The 22,934-nt window shown below is 37.2% G+C and overlaps 1 protein-coding gene across 3 annotated transcripts in view; it reads right to left on the minus strand.

Annotated features, from left to right (window-relative positions):
• TVP23A (trans-golgi network vesicle protein 23 homolog A) overlaps nucleotides 1-20,854 on the minus strand; it is a 22,003-nt gene extending 1,149 nt beyond the window's left edge. The window contains exons 1-5 of one of the 3 annotated variants that reach the window (XM_074196393.1): nucleotides 19,446-20,854; nucleotides 18,145-18,224; nucleotides 1,455-1,599; nucleotides 426-515; nucleotides 88-216 (exon numbers count right to left, since the gene is read on the minus strand). In XM_074196393.1, coding sequence (XP_074052494.1) covers nucleotides 88-216; nucleotides 426-515; nucleotides 1,455-1,599; nucleotides 18,145-18,224; nucleotides 19,446-19,562 — 561 coding nt within the window. In that variant the 5' untranslated portion in view covers nucleotides 19,563-20,854. Of the gene's footprint in view, nucleotides 1-87; nucleotides 217-425; nucleotides 516-1,454; nucleotides 1,600-2,740; nucleotides 2,808-18,144; nucleotides 18,227-19,445 lie in introns of those variants that run through there. The other 2 variants (XM_074196391.1, XM_074196394.1) reach the window with 2 other exon arrangements.
• Between the last annotated feature and the right edge of the window lie 2,080 nt (nucleotides 20,855-22,934).

Genomic DNA, 22,934 nt, shown 5'->3' on the forward strand with positions numbered 1-22,934 from the left:
GCTTTAAAATGGTATTTAAAGCCCTATAACTCCTATGACTGAGATTTAAGACAGTAAAATTTTGAGTGAAGATGTTTAATGACTTACCAGCCACTTGAGCTTCAGGGAGAATAAGGTGCTAAAGAAGAATACAGTCCAGATCAGTGGACAGATAATTAGACCAAGCCAGAAAATTCTAGCTTCAGCTTCTGTTCCAGTTGAATTATTTAAAGAGACCTGTTAAGATAATGTGGTTCAAGTTAAAATGTGATATGTTGTGGTTTATATTGACTTTACTTGTACTATTCACAATATGCATGTACCAGGAAAGAGGCAGTAGGTTTACATCTTGTGCAGGGCAGGAATCAAGACAGGTACAAATCCTGAAACAAACCAATATAAAAATTTAACAATTTTTAGTTTCTCCTTAACTCAGTTCTTAATACCTTTTTGGCTTCAAAAATCCAATGACTTTTTCCATCTTCATCTATCTGGTTCCACCAGCGTAAGCCAACCATGAGTCTTCCTGTCACATTCTAATAAAAATGGACAAATTAACTATAAGATGCACTTTTCTTTTAACTTATTACTTATGTTATTATAAGCATACCACAGAAAAAGAGTTACTCCCTTTAATGGCAATTAAAATGTAACTCATTAATAATTATTATGGAGACAGGAAGGAAAGGGAGGTTAAAACATGCTATTTCCTTAAAATTAGTTTTAGTGACATCTGATTATAAATTTTAAAAAACTGATAGTCTCAATGTCTATTTCAGGACCAACTTCCAAAATAGGACACAGAATCATCCAGAATCTAGTGGATAACAGATCTGCCATCCTAGCTAAGGTTCATAAATAGGATACTTTTATTTGTTGCCATGAGTAAATTAGTAAATGCTGTAACTTTCATCAGCTTTAGGTAACACTTTACATATGCTTAAATATTTAACAGCAATTTTTTTTAGGTTTTTTTGCAAGGCAAATAGGGTTAAGTGGCTTGCCCAGGGCCACACAGCTAGGTAATTATTAAGTGTCTGAGACCGATTTGAACCCAGGTACTCCTGACTCCAAGGCCGGTGCTTTATCCACTACACCACCTAGCCTCCCCATTTAATAGCAATTTTAAACCAAAGTAATAGTTTTGTACAATCTATAGAGGGCTAGACCTAGACCAGATTCTAGGTTCTAACATATACTATCCATGAGTCCTGGGGCAAGTCACTTAATCTTTGTACCCTGGGCAGCTCTCTTGAGACTAAAAAACTGCATAGGCACTATCCCACCTTGGTAGGAGTTTCCTCATCCCCAATATTCCTTCTATCACTGAAATCTCAGGTTTAGTTTCCATCCTAAAGCCATAGCTTTGTCCAAATTGTATTTTTTAAATATGCAAATGAAAAAGTCACAATCAGCAGATAAAGATAATAAAATTATTGGAAACAAATCCATTACTGGTGCAAGAATTGTCTTACCTTGACAGACCAAAAGTCAAAGGACAGGAGAAGGAGAATAGTGACAAAACAGGCAACAAAGCTTTTGCTGAACCAGTCACAGAACAAGTAGGTAATGATAGCACTCACTCGGAAAAATAGGTGGAAAAAGGTGGCCAGTGGATGCCTAGGAAAATAATCCAAAACACTTACTAGCTTTAATGAGTAGATAGGAAAACATTGTTTAATAATCCAGGATTGCTGAATTTGTCCCTGAATTATCATCATTTAAATGTAGATACTTTATTTAATATTGTTTATGACAGCTGGAAATTTAGACTATAGATTTGTTGGAAAATAGTTAAAAACATTACTGATACTCATGCATTTTTGTTGTTTTTTAAAATATTTTTAAAATTGATGTTTTATTTTTACATTGCCTAGATTTTTTCCTCTGCTTCCACTCTTAACCCCTCCCAGCCCCTTAGAACATCAACACTTACAACATAAATTTTGAAAAGGGAAAAAATTCATTAAAACTCATCAATTCATCAAAAGAATATGAAATTATATACAATGTTCCATACCATAGAATCCCCTTCCCCCTCCTCCCTGCTGCAAAAAAAAAAAAATTAAAAGAAAGGTATCCTCTCATATCTCTCTGAGGTCAAACTTGTAATAATATTGCAAAATTTCTTTTTCAGTTTTGTTATGGTTCTTTCCATTTGTATCATTGTAACCATTGTGTTTTATTTTTTCTTTTTGAAAAATAATTTCATTGTCCCAAGCCTTCACAACAAATGCTTCAGGACAGAAAGACTTGTTTAAAGCCTAAACCATCGTGTTTTTTACAAATGAAGAAAATGGTCAATTATTAAAAAAAACTTCAATTGAAAATGAGCCCAGTCCAGATGGCAAGCCACTAGCATTTCCAACCCAGAAGACCTAACCTAGTAAGCAAACTGCTTGGTGGTTCCAGCATGGAGAGGCTAGAGATTAAGCACTAGGTATTCCCACCATTCCCAACATGGTCCAGTGAACAAATGACTGGTGTTCCCAAGACAGACACCTAGGGAGCTGGAGCAGCAGGTGGTCTCAATGCTGAGGATTCAGAGATGAAGACATTGACATTCCTAATTTAGTCAGCCCAGTGAGCAACCCCATGGAGTTCCCAGTGAGGATGGCCCCAAGCCAGTGAACAGGTCTCTAGGGTTCTCACTCTGATGGTCTGTGAGTAGGCCTCCCCCCAACTCAATCTTGGTATAGTGCCTAGTAACAAAATTCAAAATGAGTAAGAAAGGTCAGAGAAAGAATCTAAAGAAAGTTACCTTGCAGATAAGGATGGGCAAAACATCATCTCAAAAGATGATGGCAGAAAAGGCACTCAATGTGAAGCTGCAGAGGAGAATATGAATTAGTCTCTAGCCCAAAAAGACTTCTTGGAAGAGTTCAAAAAGGATTTTAAAAACCAAGTAGAAAAACTGGGAAAAGAAATGCAAAAGAAATTTAATATCTTGCAAAAGAAAGCACAAAAATTCACAAAACAAAACATCCTATAGAAATGCAATTGGGCAACTAAAAAAACAAATGGAAAAAGATAATAGCTCTTTAAAAATAAAATGATTTGAATGGAAAAGGAGATATAAAAGTTAACCGAAGAAAATGATTTCTTCAAGAATAGCCTGTGACGAATGGAGGCTAATGACTTCATGAGAAATCAAGAATTAGTTAAGCAAAATTTTTTTAAAAATAAAAAAATAGAAGAAAATTAAAATACCTTATTGGAAAAACAACTGACCTGGAAAATAGATCCAGGAGAGATAATTTAAGAATTATTGGAATATCTGAAGGCCATGATCAAAAAAAAGAGCCTAAACAACATCTTTCAAGAAATCATCAGGGCGGCTAGGTGGCGCAGTGGCCCTGGAATCAGGAGTACCTGAGTTCAAATCCGGCCTCAGACACTTAATTACCTAGCTGTGTGGCCTTGGGCAAGCCACTTAACCCCATTTGCCCTGCAAAAAAAAAAATCAAGAGAAACTTGAACCAGAGGACAAAATCATCATTGAAAGAATCCATTGATCACCTCCTAAAAGGATCCCAAAGTGAAAATACCAAGGAATATTGTCTTCAATTTCCAGTATTATATGATCAAGGAGAAAATTTTACAGGTGACCAGAAAAAAAGCAATAAGGATGGGCAAAACACCATCTCAAAAGATGATGGCAGAACTACCAAGGAGTCATAGTCAGGATTATGCAGTACTTGGCAGCATCAACATTAAAGGATCTAAGGACCTGGAAATAAGTTATTCCAGAGGGTAAAGGGACTTGGATTACAACGAAGAATCAACTAATCAACAAAATTGAACAATTCTAGCAGTGAAAAAAGATAGACATTTAACAAAATCAGTGACTTTCAAACTGGTAATGAAAAAACCAGGACTGAACAGTAAATTTGATTTTTAAGCAGTAGACTCAAGATACATAAAGAAGTAAACAGGAAAAGAATAAGGCTGCTATTACATTAAGACTAAACTGGTTACATCTATACATGGGAGAAAGATTTTCATAACTCTTGATAATTGTAACTCTATTAGAGGGAGTATACCTACGCTGAAGGTATGGATATATGTTGATTTTGATGTAACTTTATTTTTATTTATTTTTATTTTTTTTAATTCTCATTTTGTACAAATGTTTTTTATACATTAGTAAAATATTCTTGTTTAAGAATAAACAAAATAGCCCTCCCCCCATGAATATAGACTTGCTTGGGCGATAAAGTAAAGGGGAGAGAAAAAAAATTAAAATTAAAAAAATAATAATAATTGTAGGTATGGCCAGGTGGCGCAATGAACGAAGCACCAGCCCTGGAGCCATGAGCACCCGAGCCCACATCCAGCCCTGTAGACCCAACAATCACCCAGCCGTGTGACATGCAAGCCACCTGATCCCCACTGCCCTGCAAAAACCAAAAAGAAGGAAAAAAAAGACCCAAAATAAAATAAAATAGTAATAATAGTAGGGGTGGCTGGGTGGCAGACAGAGCATTGGCCCTTGAGCCGGGAACACCCAGGTCCAAATCCAGCCTCAGACACCCAAAGATCACCCTACTGTGTGGCCCCAGGCAGGCCACCCAGCCCCATTTGCCCTGCACCCTCCCCCAAAGAATAATAATAATAATAAATGTGCTTCAGTCTTTGTTCCAACACCAACAACTCTGTCGTGGGTGGATCACATTCTTTATGGTAAGTCCATCGCAAAAGTTACTTCCATATTTTTCCAACGTTGCCATTGCTGATCGCAACTCCCTCCTTTCTTATTTCTCCACTACCATGTACTATATTTTCTCTCTCCTTTCACTCTGACTCTGCTGTAGGGTCACTGAGTGGCGCAGCAGACAGATCCCTGGTCCTGGGGCCAAGAGGCCCTGAGCCACTATACCACCCCTTAGTCCTAGAATCCACATGGCCCTATGGTCCTGGACAGGCCTTCCAATCCCAGCCCCTTGAAAAAAGTAAAAAAGAAAATGTGTGTATATCTGACCACTCTCCCCCCCCCATGGCCCATCCTCTCCTCCTTTATTCACATTCCCACCCCTTCCCCCTGCTCCCCCATCCTTCTTACTCCAGATACCTATACCCCATTGAGTATATATGCTGTTTCCTCTCCTAGCCACCTCTGATGAGAGCAAAGGTTCCTTCATTCCCCCTTGTCTCCCCCCTTCCATATCATTGCAATAGCTCATTGTAATAAAAAAAGAATCTTATTATGTGAAATAGCTTGGACTACCCCCCTCTCCTTTTTCTTTCTCCCATTACATTTCCCTTTTTTCCTATTGACTCCATTTTTACACCATATCTTATCTTCGAATTCAGCTTTCTCCTGTGCTGCAACTATAAAAGTTCCCTCTACCTTCTCTATTAACTGAGAAGGTTCATATGAGTATTATCGGTGTCATTTTTCTATGCAGGAATACATGCAGTTCATCATCATTAAGTCCCTCATATTTTCCCCCTCTCTTCCAATCTCCATGCTTCACCTGAGTCCTGTATTTGAAGATCAAACCTGTTCAGCTCTGGCCATTCCAAAAGGAACATTTGAAATTCCCCTGGTTCATTGAAAGTCCATCTTTTTCCCTGGAAGAGGACATTCAGCCTTGCTGGGTAGTTCATTCTTGGCTGCATTCTAAGCTCTTTTGCCTTCCGGTATATTATATTCCAAGCCCTACGAGCTTCCAATGTAGTTGCTGCTAAGTCCTGTGTGATCCTGACTGCAGCTCCACAATATTTGAACTGTGTTCTTCTGGCTGCTTGTAATATTTTCTCTTTGACTTGGGAGTTCTGGAATTTGGCTGTAATATTCCTAGGGGTTGGTTTTTGGGGATCTCTTTCTCGGGGGGGGGGGGATTGGTGGATTCTCTCCATTTCTATTTTACCCTCTGCTTCTAGAATATCTGGGCAATTTTCCTGTAGTAATTCTTTGAAAATGATGTCAAGGCTCTTTTCCTGATCATGACCTTCAAGGATTCCAATAATTTTTAAATTATCTTTCCTAAGTCTGTTTTCCATATCATTTGTTTTTTCAATGAGATATTTCACATTTTGTTCTAATTTTTCATTTTTTTTGGTTTTGAAGTACTGATTCCTGATTTCTGGTAAATTCATCAATCTCCCTGAATTCTATTCTTTGTCTGAAGGATTTGTTCTCCTCAGAGAGTTTTCTTATCTCTTTTTCCATCTGGCCAATTTTGCTTTTTTAAGGCATTCTTCTCCTCAATAACTTTTTGAACTATTTTATCCATTTGACCTAAGCTGGTTTTTAGCATGCTATTTTCTTCAGTATTTTTTTGGATTTCCTTGACTAAGCTGCTGACTTCATTTTCATGTTTTTCCTGCATCTCTCTCCTTTCTTTTCCCAGTTTTTCTTCCAACTCCCTCATTTGATTTTCAAAGTCTTTTTTGAGCTCTGTCATAGCCTGAACCCAATTTCTGTTTTTCTTGGAGTCTTTAGATGCAGGAGCTTGTGCTTCCTCATCTTCAGACTGAGTATTTTGATCCTTTTTGGGCTCATATGCAAAATATTTCTCAATGGTCTTCCTCTTGTTTCTCTGCTTGCTCATTTTCCCAGCCTGAGCCTGGTTTTGGGGTGCTTCCTGAGCTTTTGGGACACTCCCACAAGGGTCTCAGTGTGTGAGGCACTGTCCTCCTCCTGGTCTGTGAATGACCATATGTGCCCCCCCGCCACAGGGCTGAGGTGGGGGGGGGGGGTCCTGCTGTTCTATGGGGGGGCCTAGACTGCTATCAGGATCTGAATGTAGTCAGAGACCCAGAGTCCTGTTCCAGAGGCAGAGGACAGAGCTCTGCAGTCTCTCTTCACTCCCTTCCCTCAGCTCAATGGGCTCATGCCCTGGAGGCTCCTGCTTACCAGCTCCGCCTGCTTCTGTTTCTGGATCTGGGCTGCTGAAAGACCAGGCTGCTGGCTGTGTGCCCTGAGGGCTGGGCTCCACATGCTCGCTCTGGCAGAGGTTCCCCACTGTTCTCCCACTTTGTGCCCAGTGCTCCCCGGGGTACAGCTCAGGAGACTCTCCCAACTGCTGTGAGCCACGGCTCCCAGCACCCTGGGGCTGCCTCCCGGAGGCTGAAGTTCTTTGGCTCTGGCAGGCCACCCCTCTGGCTGGCCGCCCCTCCGACCCCGGGGGAGCAGAGCCTTTCTGCTCTTTTCCAGGTTACCTTGAGTAGTAGAACTGCCTCAGTGGGTCCCTTTGTGGGTTCTGTCTCTTGAAAGTTTAGAGTCCTTAGTTTCAAGTTTTATCAGAGAGCACCTAAGACTCGATCCCTTCTTGTCACCCGATGTAACTATTTTTTTTAAAAAAAACATTAAAAAATCAGATCCTAATGAGATGGGAGAAAGGGGGAGGCAGAATCAGGTAAATCACATCACATTAAGAGCACAAAGGACCTGTTACAGTAGAAGGAAAGAAGGGAAGAGGTGAGAATTACTTGAATCTTTACTTTCATCAGACAGCTTAAAGAGGGAATAATGCATACAGTCAACTGGGTCTAGAAATTTATCTTATTCATTCATTGGGGAAGGGAAGGAGGGACTGATAGAAAGGAGAAAAGGAAGAAGGGGAAAGTAAAGGGAGGGGGTTGATAGAAGGGGAGTAGACTGAGGAAGGCAATATTCAAAAGCAAAACATTTGGTAAGAAGGGATAGAGTGGGAGGCAGCTAAGTGGTACAGTGGATAGAGCACCAGCCCTGGAGTCAGGAGTACCTGAGTTCAAATCCAGCCTCAGACATAATAATTACCTAGCTGTGTGGCCTTAGGCAAACCACTTAACCCCCTTGCCTTGCAAAAAAAGGGGGGGGATAGAGTGATAGGAGAATGAAAAGTACAAATGGAGGGGAGATAGAATGGAGGATAATAAAGGTTTAGTTATCATATGTGAATGGGATGAACTTTCCCACAAAATTGGCAGAGTGGATTAAAAACCAGAATCCTAAAATGCATTCTTTTCAAGAAAAATTTGAAGCAAAGAAATACACACAGTAAAGCAAAAAGACTAGAACAGAATATGTTGTGCCTCAGCTGAAGTGAAAAAGAAAAACGGGTAGAAATCCTTATCTCAGACAATGCAAAAGCAAAAAAAAAAACGGTCTCATTAAAAGGCTAAGGGAAGAAAACTACATCTTCCTAAAAGGTAACACAGATAATGAAATAATTTCAATATTAAAAATATAGGCACCAAGTAGTATAGCATTCAAATTCTTTGAGAAGTTAAATAAGCTACAGGAAGACATAAACAGCAAAATTATAATAGTGGGGTCCTCAACCGCCCTCTCTCAGAATTAGATAAATCTAACCATAAAATAAGTAAGAAAGAAGTTAAAGAGGTGAATATAATGTTAGAAAAGTTAGATATGTTGGACGTCTGAAGAAAACTGAATGAGGATAGAAAGGAATATGCCTTTTTTTTTAAGTATATGGAACTGACACAAAAACCATGTATTAAGGCATAAAAAGCCTCAAAATGCAGAAAGGCAAAAATATTAAATGCATCATCTTCAGATCATGATGCAATAAAAATTGTGCAATATAGAGCCATGGAAAGACAAAAAATTAATTGGAATCTAAATAACCTAATTTAAAGAATAAGTGGCTCAAACAACAAATCAGAAATAATTTCATCCAAGACAATGACAGTAAGAAGACAACATACCAAAACTTGTGGGATGCAGCCAAAGCAGTTATTAGGGGAAATTTTATATCTCTAAAAGCTTACATGAATAAAATAGAGAAATAAAAGACCAGTGAATTGGACATGCAACTAAAAAAGCTAGAGAATGATCAAATTGAAAATCCCTAATTAAACACCAAATTAGAAATTCTGAAAATCAATAGAGATTAATAAAACTGAAAATAGGAAAACTGCTAAACTAATAAGTAAAACTGAGTTGGTTTTATGAAAAAAATAAAATAGATAAAACTTTGGTTAATTTGATTTAAAAAGAAAACCAAGATATTAGTATCAAAAATGAAAAAAGTGAATTCAACACCAATGAAGAGGAAATTAAAGTAATAAATGGTTCTCAGAGCTATGTTGCTTAACTGTATGCCAATAAATTTGACCAGCTAGTGTTTCAGATAAAGGATTCATTTCTAATCTATATAGAGAACTAAATCAAATTTATAAGAATTCAAATCATTCCACAATTGATAAATGGACAAAGAATAAAGATAGGCAGTTCTCAGATGAAGAAATTAAAGCTATCTCTAAGTCATATGAAAAAATGCTCTAAATTATTATTAATTGGAGAAACGCAAATTAAAACAACTCTGAGGTACCATCTCATACCTATCAGATTGACCAATGTGACAAAAACGGAAAATGATAGGTGTTGAAGGGATGTGGAAAAATTGGGTTACATACATTGTTGGTGGAGCTATAAACATATTAAATCTTTCGGAAGAGCAAATTTGAACTAAGCCCAAAGGGTAATAAACTGCATACCCTTTAATCCAGCAATACTACTACTAGGTCTGTATCCCAAAGAGATCACAAAAAATGATGAAAAACATGTGTAAAAATATTTATAGTGGCTCTTTTTGAAGTTACATAGAATTAGAAGTTGAGGGGATACCTATCAATTGGGGAATGACTGAACAAATTGTGGTATATGAATGTGGAGTACTATTGTTCTGTAAGAAATCATGGGGGGGGGGGGGACTTCAAAGAAGCCTGAAAAGGTTTGCATAAACTGATGATGAGCAGAAACAGAACATTGTTCACACTAACAGCAGCATTGTGTGATGATCAACTAGGACAGACTTGCTCATCTCAGCTGTACAGTGATCAAAGATAGTTCTGAAGAACTTGTGGAAAGACCTGAGAACTTACTATGGAGCCTAAATGAGATCAAAATTTACTATTTTTAATTTTTAAATTTTATTTTATTATTTTTTACCCTTTTTAATTTAATTCTTGGTTAAACAGGTATTAGATTTTCTATTGGGGAGGGGGAAAGGAAAGGAAGGAGGTAGAAAAATGTGAAACTCAAAACCTTACAAAAAATGATTTGTTAAACACTATCTTTGCCTGTAATTGGAAAACTAAATAAAATATAAATGAAGTTATCAATTTTACCTTTTTTCAGCCTCTCTATGTAATCAATTTTTCCTCTAGTTATAGATACAAAAGGCAGTTCTTCATGTCATTGCTTAAACATAAGTCATGTACCCATTTGGAGCTTGTCTTGGTATAATGGAATAAAATATAAAAAAGTATTCCTAGTTTCTGCCAAACTGCTTTACAATTTTCCCAACAGTTTTTATTGAATAGTGAATTCTTGTTCTATTTGCTAGGATCTTTGGGCTTAGCAAACACTAGGCTACTGTGCTCTTTTATTTCTATATATTATGTACATAATCTGTTCTACTCATCAACCTCTATTTCTTAACACCAAATGCTTTTATATTAACAGGGAGTTTTCAAAGTAAGAAATCCAATCTATCAACAAGTATATAAAAATGCTACAAATTACAAACAATTAGAGAAGTTTTAATGTAATTTTAAAGTTCAATCTCACCCTCATTACTGGCAGAAATAAAAAGGAAAATGTCCATTATATTGTAGGGGCTCCAAGAAGACAGGCCATAAATATATATTTATATATATATATGTGTGTATATATATATGTTTACTCATATTGCCATATTGCTCTAAAGAATGAGGCAAGATCTGTTATAAACCATAAGCATGTTTACTCAATAATCTTGGCCATTGAGTTTTTTTATTGAGTTCTCAATTTGTTATATATGAATGTAATGAAAAATTATGTGCTATAAGAAATGATGATCAGGCAGATTTCAGAAAAAGCTTGAAAGACTTACATGAACTGATGCTAAGTGAACTGAGCAGAACCAGAAGAATATTGTATACAATGCACTGTGTCATGATCAACCCTGATAGGCTTAACTCTTCTCAGCAGCACAATGATCCAAGACAATTCTAAAAGACTCATGATGGAAAATGCTATCCATATCTAGAGAAAGAACTGATGGAGTCTGTATGTAAATCAAAGTGTACTATTTTCACTTTCTTTTCCACTCCATGTTTTTTGGGGGGGGTTTATAGCATTTTTTTCCCTTATACAATATGACCAATATGTAAATATGTTTAACATGGTTTCATATATATGCCATATAAAAGTAGTAGTATTTATAGTATTAGGCTCTATCAACACATTTTTCAAAATTAATTTGGTAGAATTTGTTTTTTCAACATATTAAGACTTTTATGTATTCAAAAACAATAAAAACTCCTTGAAGGCAAACAGTGTTCTACTTTTATCTTTGTATCCCAGATGTCTAGTTTAACATCTATCACATAGCAGACCTGTTTATTGATTGACTGATTCCTAGGGTTGTATCAAAGCAGAGAAAAATGAGCAATATTGACTCTATCAGAGAGAACTGATGAAATCTGATTGGTGACTGAATATTACTTTTTAAATTTGATTTTTCTTCCATATGATTTTTCTTTTTGCAACATGACTAATATAGAAATATTTCTCATGACTTCACAAGTACAGGAGACCTTCTCAAGGGGTTGGGGAGATGAAGGAAGTATGGAGAGAATTTGAGATTTAAATTTTTTTAAATGAGTGTTATGATTTTTTTATATGCAATCTGAAAATATTTAATGAAATAAACAAAAATATATTAACTAATGGCCCTCAAAATACTATAGAAAAAGTGCTGTTGTACTTTGCTGTAAAAAATCACATACTGTTAAGTGTATTCATAAGGATAGAAGATATCAAGTTAGATCCCCCTTCAGAAATTGTTACCCCTGATTCAGTAAAGCAGACTTGTATTTTAAAGACATATTAAAACTTTAAGAATCACAATACATCAAGATCAGGAAAAAAAATCAGAATCTTTAAATTAGAAATAGCAAAAATCAGATTATGATAATTGACAAACAAGCTGTATCTAATTTAGTCAAAGAATTTAGTCAAGTAATACAATTGACTAATTATTTTACTCAACTGTCCTGTTTGAATTAATTAAATCCACTCATTATTATTACATTGTGTAGCAGTGACCTAGATACCATTTTCCTTCTTATATTTTACTAAAGATGATATCATACTTCCCTACTTCTCCCCCATCCGAATTAGGAAAAATGTTATTTCTAACCTACTTGATACTCCTAAAGTAGGTGGCATAAATGAATACTTATACTTTCTCACTCTAAGTCATAATAAAAGTTTGGGAAATGAATAAAAGCTTGTACTCCCTCCTCAATCACCACACATTACTTTTCACATTTGTTTCTGTTCTTTATTTTAAAATTACATCATGACCTTTGATGCTTGTGGTAATTCTGTTGTAAGGTGAATTAACAAAATCCATATAGGGGAATCAAAATAAACAGACTCCATTTGGACAATCTTTTCATGTTACTACAGCTACTGCAATCATTCTGATGTCTTCCATAAGTGGGGAATAGGGAAGTGTTGGTATCCAATTGGGTAAAGATTTCAACCATGCAATTATTCAGTGCCACAAAGTCAGACCTTTTATTTAATTACTCAATATTAATGTAACATGCCATAAATGTATGGTGGTACACAAGCACATAAACTTATTAGAGAAGTTACAGGAACAGGAAGATACCTTAAAGTTTAGACTTAAACACTATATTTAAGCCAAGGATTTTTTCAAATGAGTACTAAGTTGTGCACAAGGAAACAAGAGTCAATAGAAGAATTAAAAATGTAATTAGAAAAAAAGGTATTTTATTATGTAATTTTGCTGTTTCTTATATTTTATTTTTTCCTTAAGGATATGATTTTTTTTCTCAACACATTCAATGTATAGCATGGAAACAATGTAAAGACTATCAAACTGCCTTCTGTGGGGGTGGGGGAGGGAAGCAAGATTGGGGGGGGGGAAATTGTAAAATTCAAGAAACAATAAAAAAAATTGGGGGCAGCTAGGTGGCACAGTGGATAGAGCACAGGCCCTGGAGTCAGGAATACCTGAGTTCAAATCCAGCCTCAGACACTTAATAATTACCTAGCTGTATAACTTTCAGCAAGTCACTTAATCCTATTGCCTTGAAAAACTAAAAAAAAAACAAAACAAAACTATAATTAGATCAAAAGGATAGACATATCCTATAGAACTGCAGTCTGTCATCTTAAATTAAGCGAGGGGAGTGGAGAAGGAACTTGAATGAATGTAATTAAGACAACTTATTTTTATAGATTCAACAAGCATATATATTAAATAGTTATTATGGGTGGGCTTCTGGTGCTTGTGATCCACAAACCTGGAAGACTAGATATTTTCTTCATTCCTCCCAGCTCTCCAAAAAAAAAAAATAGGTTCAGAGACTAAGGTAGGGGTAAGTAAAAGCTGAACACAAGGCAAGAAATTTCAATAGATAATAGACTTAAAAATTAACAATGTAGAATACTAAACCATAAATACCCCTATTTGGTGGCTCTCCCTTAATGACCTCTCTGCTGTAACGGTATACAAACCAATCCATGGACTCTGCCTTTGGACCCATTCAGTAATTTCCTTCCTGCAGCAAATTCTCTGTTGGTACACCCAAACCTACCTTTCCCATATTATCCCTTGTAATAAGCAAAGATAAAACAAAGCCTGGAGAGGAGGTGAAGAGGTATAGAAGAGGGGAAATCAGGTTTTATGCTAAGGTGGCCTCTAAGTTAGCAAAACTTGGGGTTTAACACAAAGACTCTGGAACACCCAACAAACTACACTAACCTCACAAAAGGCACAATCAGGGAACTAAAGAGAATTGAGGTAGAAAGCCACTGTGCATGGCTACAGTGGAAAGGAACAGCTAGTGAATTTTGTTCTGGAAGGAAGAGATACTGATTTCTAAAATATATCCAGTCCTGAATTTCTAGAAGATACTTGAAACAGAGACCAAAACTGGTGGAAAGCAAATTCCCCAACATGGAAGGAGACTGAGGCAACCTTGTAGGTTACCACAGAGGTAAATGTATCATCAAAGGGGTGAGAGTCAGAGAGTTAGTGACAAGAAGAAAACTAAAAAGCATAAAAAATTTCAAGAGAAAGAAAATGCAATTAAAACCCAAAGAAATGAATCAGTAGAGATGTTAAAATGAAAGATATGCTTACCAAAACATGCAAAAGATTATAAAATATTCTAAATAAATATTTTTAAACCAATGGGGCTGAATTACCATCTGATGAAGCAAAAACCCCATGGATTCCCAAAAGAGCAGGAAACTTCAGCACAATGTTCCAGAATGGGTCAAGAAGAAAATTAAAATCTTGAAATCAGAAAAGAAAAAGGGCATAATTTATGGTTTGCAATGTAGAAATAAGTAGTAGAATTAAAAAAAACTTGAATCTATAGTAATGAGTCTCTCTAAGAAGCAAAAGTGAAAACAAGAGAGTAGTAAAAAACAAATAGACTTAAGTACAATCTACAAAAAAAAGCAAAAAGTAAATATATTCAAAAAAAGACATGATTGCTATAGAAGAAAAAACATTTACCTCAAAGACAAGATATGGAGAAACGATTTCAGGATCATAGAGCCTCCCAGACAAATAAGACAAGTTGAAAAACTTGATCATCACAATGCAAGAAGTCATGCCAAAAACTACCCAGAACTTCTAAATACTGAAAACAAAGTACAGATCCCTTCCAGAAAAAAAAGAAAAATACTATTATGCTTTAAAATTTAAGATGCATAGAAGTGAAATTGAATAATTCCAATAATAACTTAGCAAGAGATCAGGAGAATGACTTTCAAATATAAAGGAAAGTAAAACTAAATTAGTATAAGACTATTCTGCATCCACTAGAAATCACAGAAGAGAAATGAATAACAAACCAAAAAATTGGGGCAGCTAGGTGACACAGTGAATAGAACACCTATCATGGATTCAGGAGGACCTGAGTTCAAATCCTGCCTCAGACACTTAATAATTACCTAACTGTGTGACTTTGGGCAAATCACTTAACCCCATTGCCTTGAAAAAACCTAAAAAAAAAGCAGACACTTAGGATATAAACTTAAATGATATAGCCTACAAAATACCTATTAAATGCAAAGCACTGTCATGGAGAGGGAAATACAGAGATGAGTAAGACAAGTCTCTGTAGATTACAATCCAGTAGAAAACAGCACTGTCTTAGTCGTCATTTTAGACCATAAACTCATTCCCTCTCATATGCTATATATTCAAAGTTAGCATTCCTTAAATATTAAATTGGAGTGAATTTTTAAAATGACCAACAAAACAATCATAGAACTTAATATCTTTTAATATGAAAACATTCTGGGGGGGGGGGGGAACCAGGCCTACTCCCTTTAGTTCTGAGTGATTTCTTTCATTCAGGATTTGACCTTATAATATAGAAAGACTACTGAATTAGGAATCTGGGCCTTGACTCCATTCCTGTCCTGTCCTGTCAGGAATTATATTCAAACTTTCTACCCCAATACACTCCATCTCTGTTTTCAGGTTCATAGCATGTGCTCACTGGCTGTGACTTGATAAATTATAGATTCCTCCAAATATTTCTGACTCTCATTTCTGGGTGTTTGCTGTTTACCAGTTAAACTCCACTGGCATCCACATATTCTTTTACAGTTCTGGCACTATTGTTTTTCTTTCCCTTCCCAAACACTGTCCCAACTAAATATTAACAAGTGTGCTGTGGGGTAGAAATCATTCATCCTTGAGTAAAATTTAGTTTCTGATAGCATTCTTCCCAATAGTGGGAAAAAAGGGAAAGATATTTTTTGGGAAAGATATTCTTTGTACATCAAATACATGGAAGTAGAAGAGGAGGTCTGGGCAAAATTTTTTTGGGGGAGTGTTGGGCAAAATTTATTATGGGGAGTATTGGGCAGCCATAGAACTATATGAGATCAGTAAGTGACTAGAAGGTAAGGCCAAGTAAACACCAAGAAGAAAGAAGAAAAATAAAAATTAGACTAAAATCAGAAAGGCAGCATGCTGTAATGGAAATAATATGGGATCTAGAGTTGAAAGATCTAGGTTCAAATACTAACTCTGCCATTTATTACCTGGATGACCTTAATGCAAAGCATTTCAAGGACTTCAGTTTCCAGGAAATAATTTTTATGGAATTTCCAAATTTCCATGTTATAGAAATTTCCAATATGTCTATGAGATGAATTGTAGAAATTTCTAATTCCAGAAAATGAATGAGTTGGAACTGATATCTCTAATATACCTTACAGTTCTAATTCTTTGATCCTATAACTTCAAGAGCTCACAGAGGCCATCTAGGGCCTGATATTTATCTGATATTTATCCAACTTCTAGCCTCTAAAAAATTCAAAAGTGATTATACAGCTATTGTTTAAACACTTATAGTTATGGGAAGGGAGTATCATAAAAGAAAGCATTTCATTCCATGAATTGTTAGGAAGTTTGATTGCTGAATCAAAAGAAACTTTTGTTTCTTTTTAACTTCCATTCATTTGTTTTGGGGGGTTTTTTGGTTTGTGTTTTTGCAAGGCAATGGGGTCAAGTGATTTTGCCCAAGGTCACATGGCTAGGTAATTATAAAGTGTCTAAGATCAAATTTGAACTCAAGTCCTCCTGACTCTTGGGCCCAGTCTTCTATCTACTGCACCACCTAGCTGCCCCCATTCATTTGTTTTAGTTTTGTTCTCTGGAGTCAAATAGGATACATTTAATCCTTCTTAAAAAGGAAAGAGTAATAAAATATCAAAGGAAAAAAGGTGACTCTCAACAAAAAAAGTCTTGCTCTCGCTTCTGAAAATCAGATAGGAATAGTTCCTCCCTTTAGAATATAAGACCCAAGACAGAGAAGAGTCCTAGATAAGTGTGTAAATCAATCCAACTAGCAAAAAAGCCTGTAAGAACAAATTGGATGGTTCTATCTGGCTACTCTACTCTTGATTGACTCTTCTAACTCCCTATGATTTGAAGAAGAAACCTATTCCTTGGATTGGAGTGAACATCCTTTCCCTCTACCTAAAGACATTCCTTAAGAAATCCTACAAACTCTGCTTAAGAAACTCCTTTTACTCACTTCTCTATCACCTAGGGAACTGGTGAGGTAAAAGGTTCAGATACAGTTGTATTTAGATAAGAGGACAAATGAGGGAGTGGGATTTGGAGTAGAAGAGAGGGAATAAAATGTATTCCTTTCTCTGACCCATCAGAAGGTACCCAACATCCAACAGTTACCCCATCTTCCAGATGATTTAGCTTCGACAATTTATTTTATGTAAAGTAAACACAATATAAAGGGAAGTTAAATGAAAAGAGATGCAAGGAGTTAATTTCAAAATATGTAATATCCTGCTTTAATCAAAGAGAACTGAAATTTGTTTAGTTCCTTGATTCTGTGGGTTATTTTCCTTGGTAATCATGAATGTTCCTTAAAATAAAATAACCTAATCTCTGTTAGTTGCTGCTTACGCTGTTACATTTCTAAATATTTAAATAGATTTTTTTAGGGTCAAAAAAAAGTGACTATGATTTATTCCCCAAAGACAAAAATCTAGGCAAGTTCTCTAAAACCTGTCAGTTCTGATAAAACTCAATTTAATTTTGGGAAAACAAATAGCCTTCTAAAAGAAAAGATAGAACGATCATCAGATATTTTTTTCTTCTCCTTAGCTTATATAAATACTGTATCATTTATATAAGAAGATGTTTTCACCCCTATTTTGGTAGACATTTTGATTTATTTTTCTTATAGCAATTTCCCCACCAAAACTATTCATACTCTGGAACTTAGTTCACATGATCAATATTTTGATTTGTTGATATGGTCATCTAGAGTTAGAAGTACCATTTTTGACAGTAAGACACAATTTTAGACTTTGGACAGAACTTAGAAATCATTTAATCATTCTTTATAATAAGAAATTGGTAAATATGAAATGATGTTTCTCAGAGTCACATAGCTAGTTTATGTATGACTCAAGACTAAAGCCTGGGATATCTAACCCTTTCAATGTGCTTTTCAATTTTCCCTGTTATTTGCAATGTGGCTTATAAGATTTATCTACTCTGTAATGTGCATACTGCTATTCTCATTTTACATTTAAAGCTCAAGGAAGGCAACAGACTTTGCCCCAAATTCAACATCTATCATTGTGCCAGAACTAAAATTTCCTAGGCTTAATTGTTTGCCTCAATTTACCTGATTTTAGCTTTTCTCAATGCCAGTTCCTCTTCATTTCCAAAATCAAGAGACACATCCTCTGTGTCATCTACCAGGGACTAGGAGAAAGAAAAATAACAACACAAGAAAGCCATTACTATGTGTTGAAAGAGTGCTAGATTCAGAGTGGAGATCAATCTGATTACCATCTCTGTGACCCCAAGTTCCTCAATTTCTTTGAACCTCTTACCTCAATTGTAAAATGAAGAAACTAGTCTAAAAGACCTATAATATTCCTGCCATTTCTAAATGGTTGATCTTATGATATTAGACCCTTCTGAACTGTGTAATCTGTCTCCTATCTCATAACTATTTAGCAGTCCCTTAGATAGCCAATTGCCTTAAATTTCTTCTGGCCTCTCCTAAGGAATGAAGAATAGAATCCATAGAGGGTCGTATTCTCTCTCTCTCTCTCTCTCTCTCTCTCTCTCTCTCTCTCCCTCCCTCCCTCCCTCTCTCTCTCTCTCAATATTTTATCTGCTATGCTGTATCAAGATGGAGGTATAGTAATGGTGCAGACATATACATACATACATACATACGTACATACAATGGGCACTTTCTGGTAAAGGCTTACTCTCTTAGGATCTCAAATTGACCCACTTTGCTCTTTGAGTTCAGTCTCTTCTTTCATATTCAACCCTCTTCCCTATCATCCTCCCTGACTACTCTATGAACTGCCCTTATCTACTTGAGACCACTATTTCTAGCCCTTGTACGTGATGTCACTGGTATTCTTCCAGAATGAAGGATGAACAACAACAACAATCCCATTGTACCACGAGTCTCTTATCTCCCTCCCTTACAGTCAGCTAACAAGCCTATATTAAGTGAAATGTGCCAGGCTAGAGCATGGTCTAAGCCCCTCCCGACCTCTCCTGCTGCCTGTGCCCTTCCTTTGCCTTTTCCAGCAGCCTCTTCCTTTTCTCTCCTCCCAGCCCAAGTCTCCCATCCCCTCTCCTACCCTAGTTCCCACACCTCGCATCGCTTTTCTCCCAGTCCATCTCCCCCATTTCTTCTTCCTTTGGTCCCTCCTCCTCATTCCATCTCCCCTCCCAACCCTTCACTCCTCTAATTAACCCCTTCCTGTCCTACCTCCAGCCTCTAACATCACTCCATCGCTCCCCAGTCCCCATCATTTCTCCCTCTGGTTCCTCCTGAGCTTCGTCCCTCCCTTCCACAAACCCAGCCACGCACCCCGCACCGCCAACCCCCCAAGCTCCTCCCATCACTCTCCCATTTCCTAGAGCGGAGGCAATCCCCATTCTCCATCACCTCACCTGCTTCATCTTCCCACCTGACCGCCCTGGGCCGGTCCAATTCGCAATTGCTATTGAGGCCTGTTTTTTCCTCTCTCTTGATGTCCGACTGCCACAGGGCAGGAGGGTCAGGGGCATAGGCTGAAGGGGATGGAGGGAGAGGGCAGCGCCTTGAGTTTCGGCTGCAGAGGTACCAGTTGCTAAGGGGGCCGCCCTCCACACCCCAGAGCGCAGGCGCAGGATTGGCTGCCCAGCGCCCCGGAGACCTGGACTGGGGGCGGGGCCTTGGCGAGAAGGGCTAAATCAGAAAGAGTGACTGACCAATAAGATGCTCGTGAGAAAGGTGGACACTAGCTGAGATGGGCGGGTGATATTGCTAGCAAGGTGGGAAGGCGGCTTTGCGGAGTCACAGAGCCAGACTTCCCAAAATTTGGTAAAATCAGGGGTAGCGTAGCTGTTCGTTTTGGAGAACCATAACGATGGGAAGGTGAAGTCATGACTTGCAAGTGAATTCGATTTTTGTGAGGAGGACTGTGCAGAGTCAATCTCTCATCCTGAGCCATCTGGGTACAGTGGCAAAATATAGATCAGGATGACTGGAGATAGATGTAGTAGGAGGCCTTAACCTTTTTAAGTAAAAGGTCTTCCTCACATTTCAGATGAACCATGCTATTGAGGCAGCCTATGATGATGATGCTTGTCCTTTGTTCTAGAAGATGATCTCGATATCAGGGAGGTGATACCGTGACAGGTACATGAATTGGATTTGAGTGAGGAGGTGCTGTGCTAAGTCACCAGCCTCACTTTTTCCTCCAGAGCCATCTGGGTTCAGTGGTCAGATATGAATCAGGATGACTGGAGAGGACCCTGGATATGAGGCAGTCAGGGTTAAAGGTCCAAGGTCACACAATTATAAGTCTCAAATGTCTGAGGCTGGATTCGAGCTCTCATCCTCCTGACTTCAAGGTCAGTACTCTATCCATTGTGTCACCTAGCTGCCCTGGCATTCATATAGAGATATGTGAAGTCAAGTGAAATTCTGCCCCTGGGAGTCTTTCTTCCTTCTCCCAGTCTTAATGAAGTTTAGTCTGTGACTGGGGGTTGGCAATGGGAGAACCACTGTCTTTCTGAGTTGTGTTGGCTCCTTAGGGGATGTAGAATCTCTGTTGATGAGTCAATACACTATAAGGCTGCATCAACCAGGTCACACAACTGTCACATTATTGGCTTTGATGGTCTCTGCTACCAATTCAGGTTATTGAGAGGAGCTGTGATGTCACTTCTGACCTTTCAAAGCTCATATCACTTGCCCAAATTCAAGAAGAAAGAAATATACATGGGTACCATGTACTCAGGGACATATAGCAGCTTGGTGGGGAGGTAAGGGCAGCTTTCTGTTATACAAAGTCATGATCCTCACTATAGCTCATAACAATTCTTCCTCATTCAAAGGCCACTCTGCTTTAATATTTTGAATGCACATTCAGTGCCTCTAATGAACCATCAATCTTTGCAGCTCCTAAACCAATTAAAAATCTTTTCATTGTGACATAGTATGGGCTCCTGAGTCTTCATGATCAGAAATATTCTCTCCAAAATTCCACATGTTGTAGTGAAACCAAGCAATGAATATTAATGCATGATTTGTAAAAACTAACCATAAGGACAGATCTAAGCATGCTCTAAGGTTACAATGATTGAGGGGTTTGATTAAGAAAGGGTCAAGAGCAAAGGCATAGATGATAGGAGGAATCTATTTCTAAATTTCAAAGAGGAAAAGAAGTTCCATACATATACCAAGATCCACTACCAGTGATTTTCTTAAATAACTAATGACCAAGAACCAGAGGTAGTCAGAGTAGTGCTACTAGATGAAGCAGAATCATCAGTGAAGGCCTTTTACTTCATTAAGAAAATTTTGCACCTCTTAACGCAACACACATGCATTCCTTGGGGGACTAGGGAGAGGAAAAATGGACATTTTATTTGGGAGATGAATGGGTTTGATAACCAAAATAGTGGGTTTCACATCTGAGAACAATGTCTTCTAGTAATTTGGACATCTCTGTCAGAGATGTGTTTTTTAATATCTTACGAGTTCCCAAAATGTGTGTCTGAAATTTAGACACTAAAAGCCAGATATAACCCAATTGAAAAAGAACTTAGGACTTGGAAAGTCCTAAGTAGTGGCTAATGATGAAAACTAAATGGCAACAGTAGTGAAAAGGGGGCTCATTGAGAATTGAAAATGCAGCAGAAATTTGGGGGCTTTTTTCCTCCCCAGAATTGTCAAAAAAGAATTGAATTAGGGCTCATAGATAGTTATCTCTGGCTGGGAAATCACCTATAGAAACCTAACTTTTTGTCTAACTGTCACTAACTGCCCTTGAGTTGTGGTTAATGTACCAAAATACCTTCAATTCTTCACCATCTGTACAAAGAGAAAGAAAAAGAAACAAATTATCCAAAAAAGAACAAGGACCAGTAAAAAACCACTGACATTTGACCTTGAAATTCACACACATAGAATATAAATATTTAAATTCACCTGATTCAGTGGTAGGTTACCTCTCCCCAGATCAACCTTACTGTGGGTTGTTAGTGGCTGTTAGGAGGAGACACTGAAAGGATCTACCAGATCTCCCTTCCTTCCTTCCTACAACAAGCATCTACTTTGTGCTAAGCACAAAGATAAAATTGAAAGTATTTCTGTCCTGAAGAAGTTTTCATTCTTTTTGAACAAAAAACATAAATACATATAAGACTATTGATATTCTTTTCTTCCATTTTATTGACACAGTCTTTTCATATTTATCCATCTAGATGTATCACATCCTTCTTTGTCTGCTTAGATGGGCCATCATCCATGTACTATCCTCAAGACAGGGTTGCTCCCCTCAAGGCTCTGTTTTGGTCTTTCTTTTCATCTCTCTTTTTTTTTTAGGTTTTTTTTTTTTGTAAGGAAATGGGGTTAAGTGGCTTGCCCAAGGCCGCACAGCTAGGTAATTATTAAGTGTCTGAGGCCGGATTTTAACTCAGGTACTCCTGACTCCAGGTCCAGTGCTCTATCTACTGTGCCACCTGGATGCCCCTCTTTTCATCTCTCAGTATCTTTTCTCACAAGGAGGTCATTAATGACAAGGAATTATATTTTCTAGTCATTATCTATTATATCTATATCTATATATATTCAGAATATTTATATATATACATATATATATATCTCCAGATAATGCCTAAATTTATTTATCCTGTCCTAGTAGTCTTTCTCCTGAACTTTAGTAATGTTACCGTACATTTCTACTTGGATCACCTATAAGGCCTCTCATACTCAACTTAGAGCAGCTCTAAGGGATAGTAGAGTGCAAAACATGGAGTCATGAAGGACTAAGTCTGAATCCTGCCTCAGATCTTTACTAGTTGTATAATCCTAGCAAAGTCATTTAATCTCACTCTGTCTTGGTTTCCTGATCTATAAAATAAGGAAGATAGACTCAGTAAGCTTAATGG

The sequence above is a fragment of the Macrotis lagotis genome, chromosome 8 (genome assembly GCF_037893015.1).
Source record: "Macrotis lagotis isolate mMagLag1 chromosome 8, bilby.v1.9.chrom.fasta, whole genome shotgun sequence".
NCBI lineage: Eukaryota > Metazoa > Chordata > Mammalia > Peramelemorphia > Peramelidae > Macrotis > Macrotis lagotis.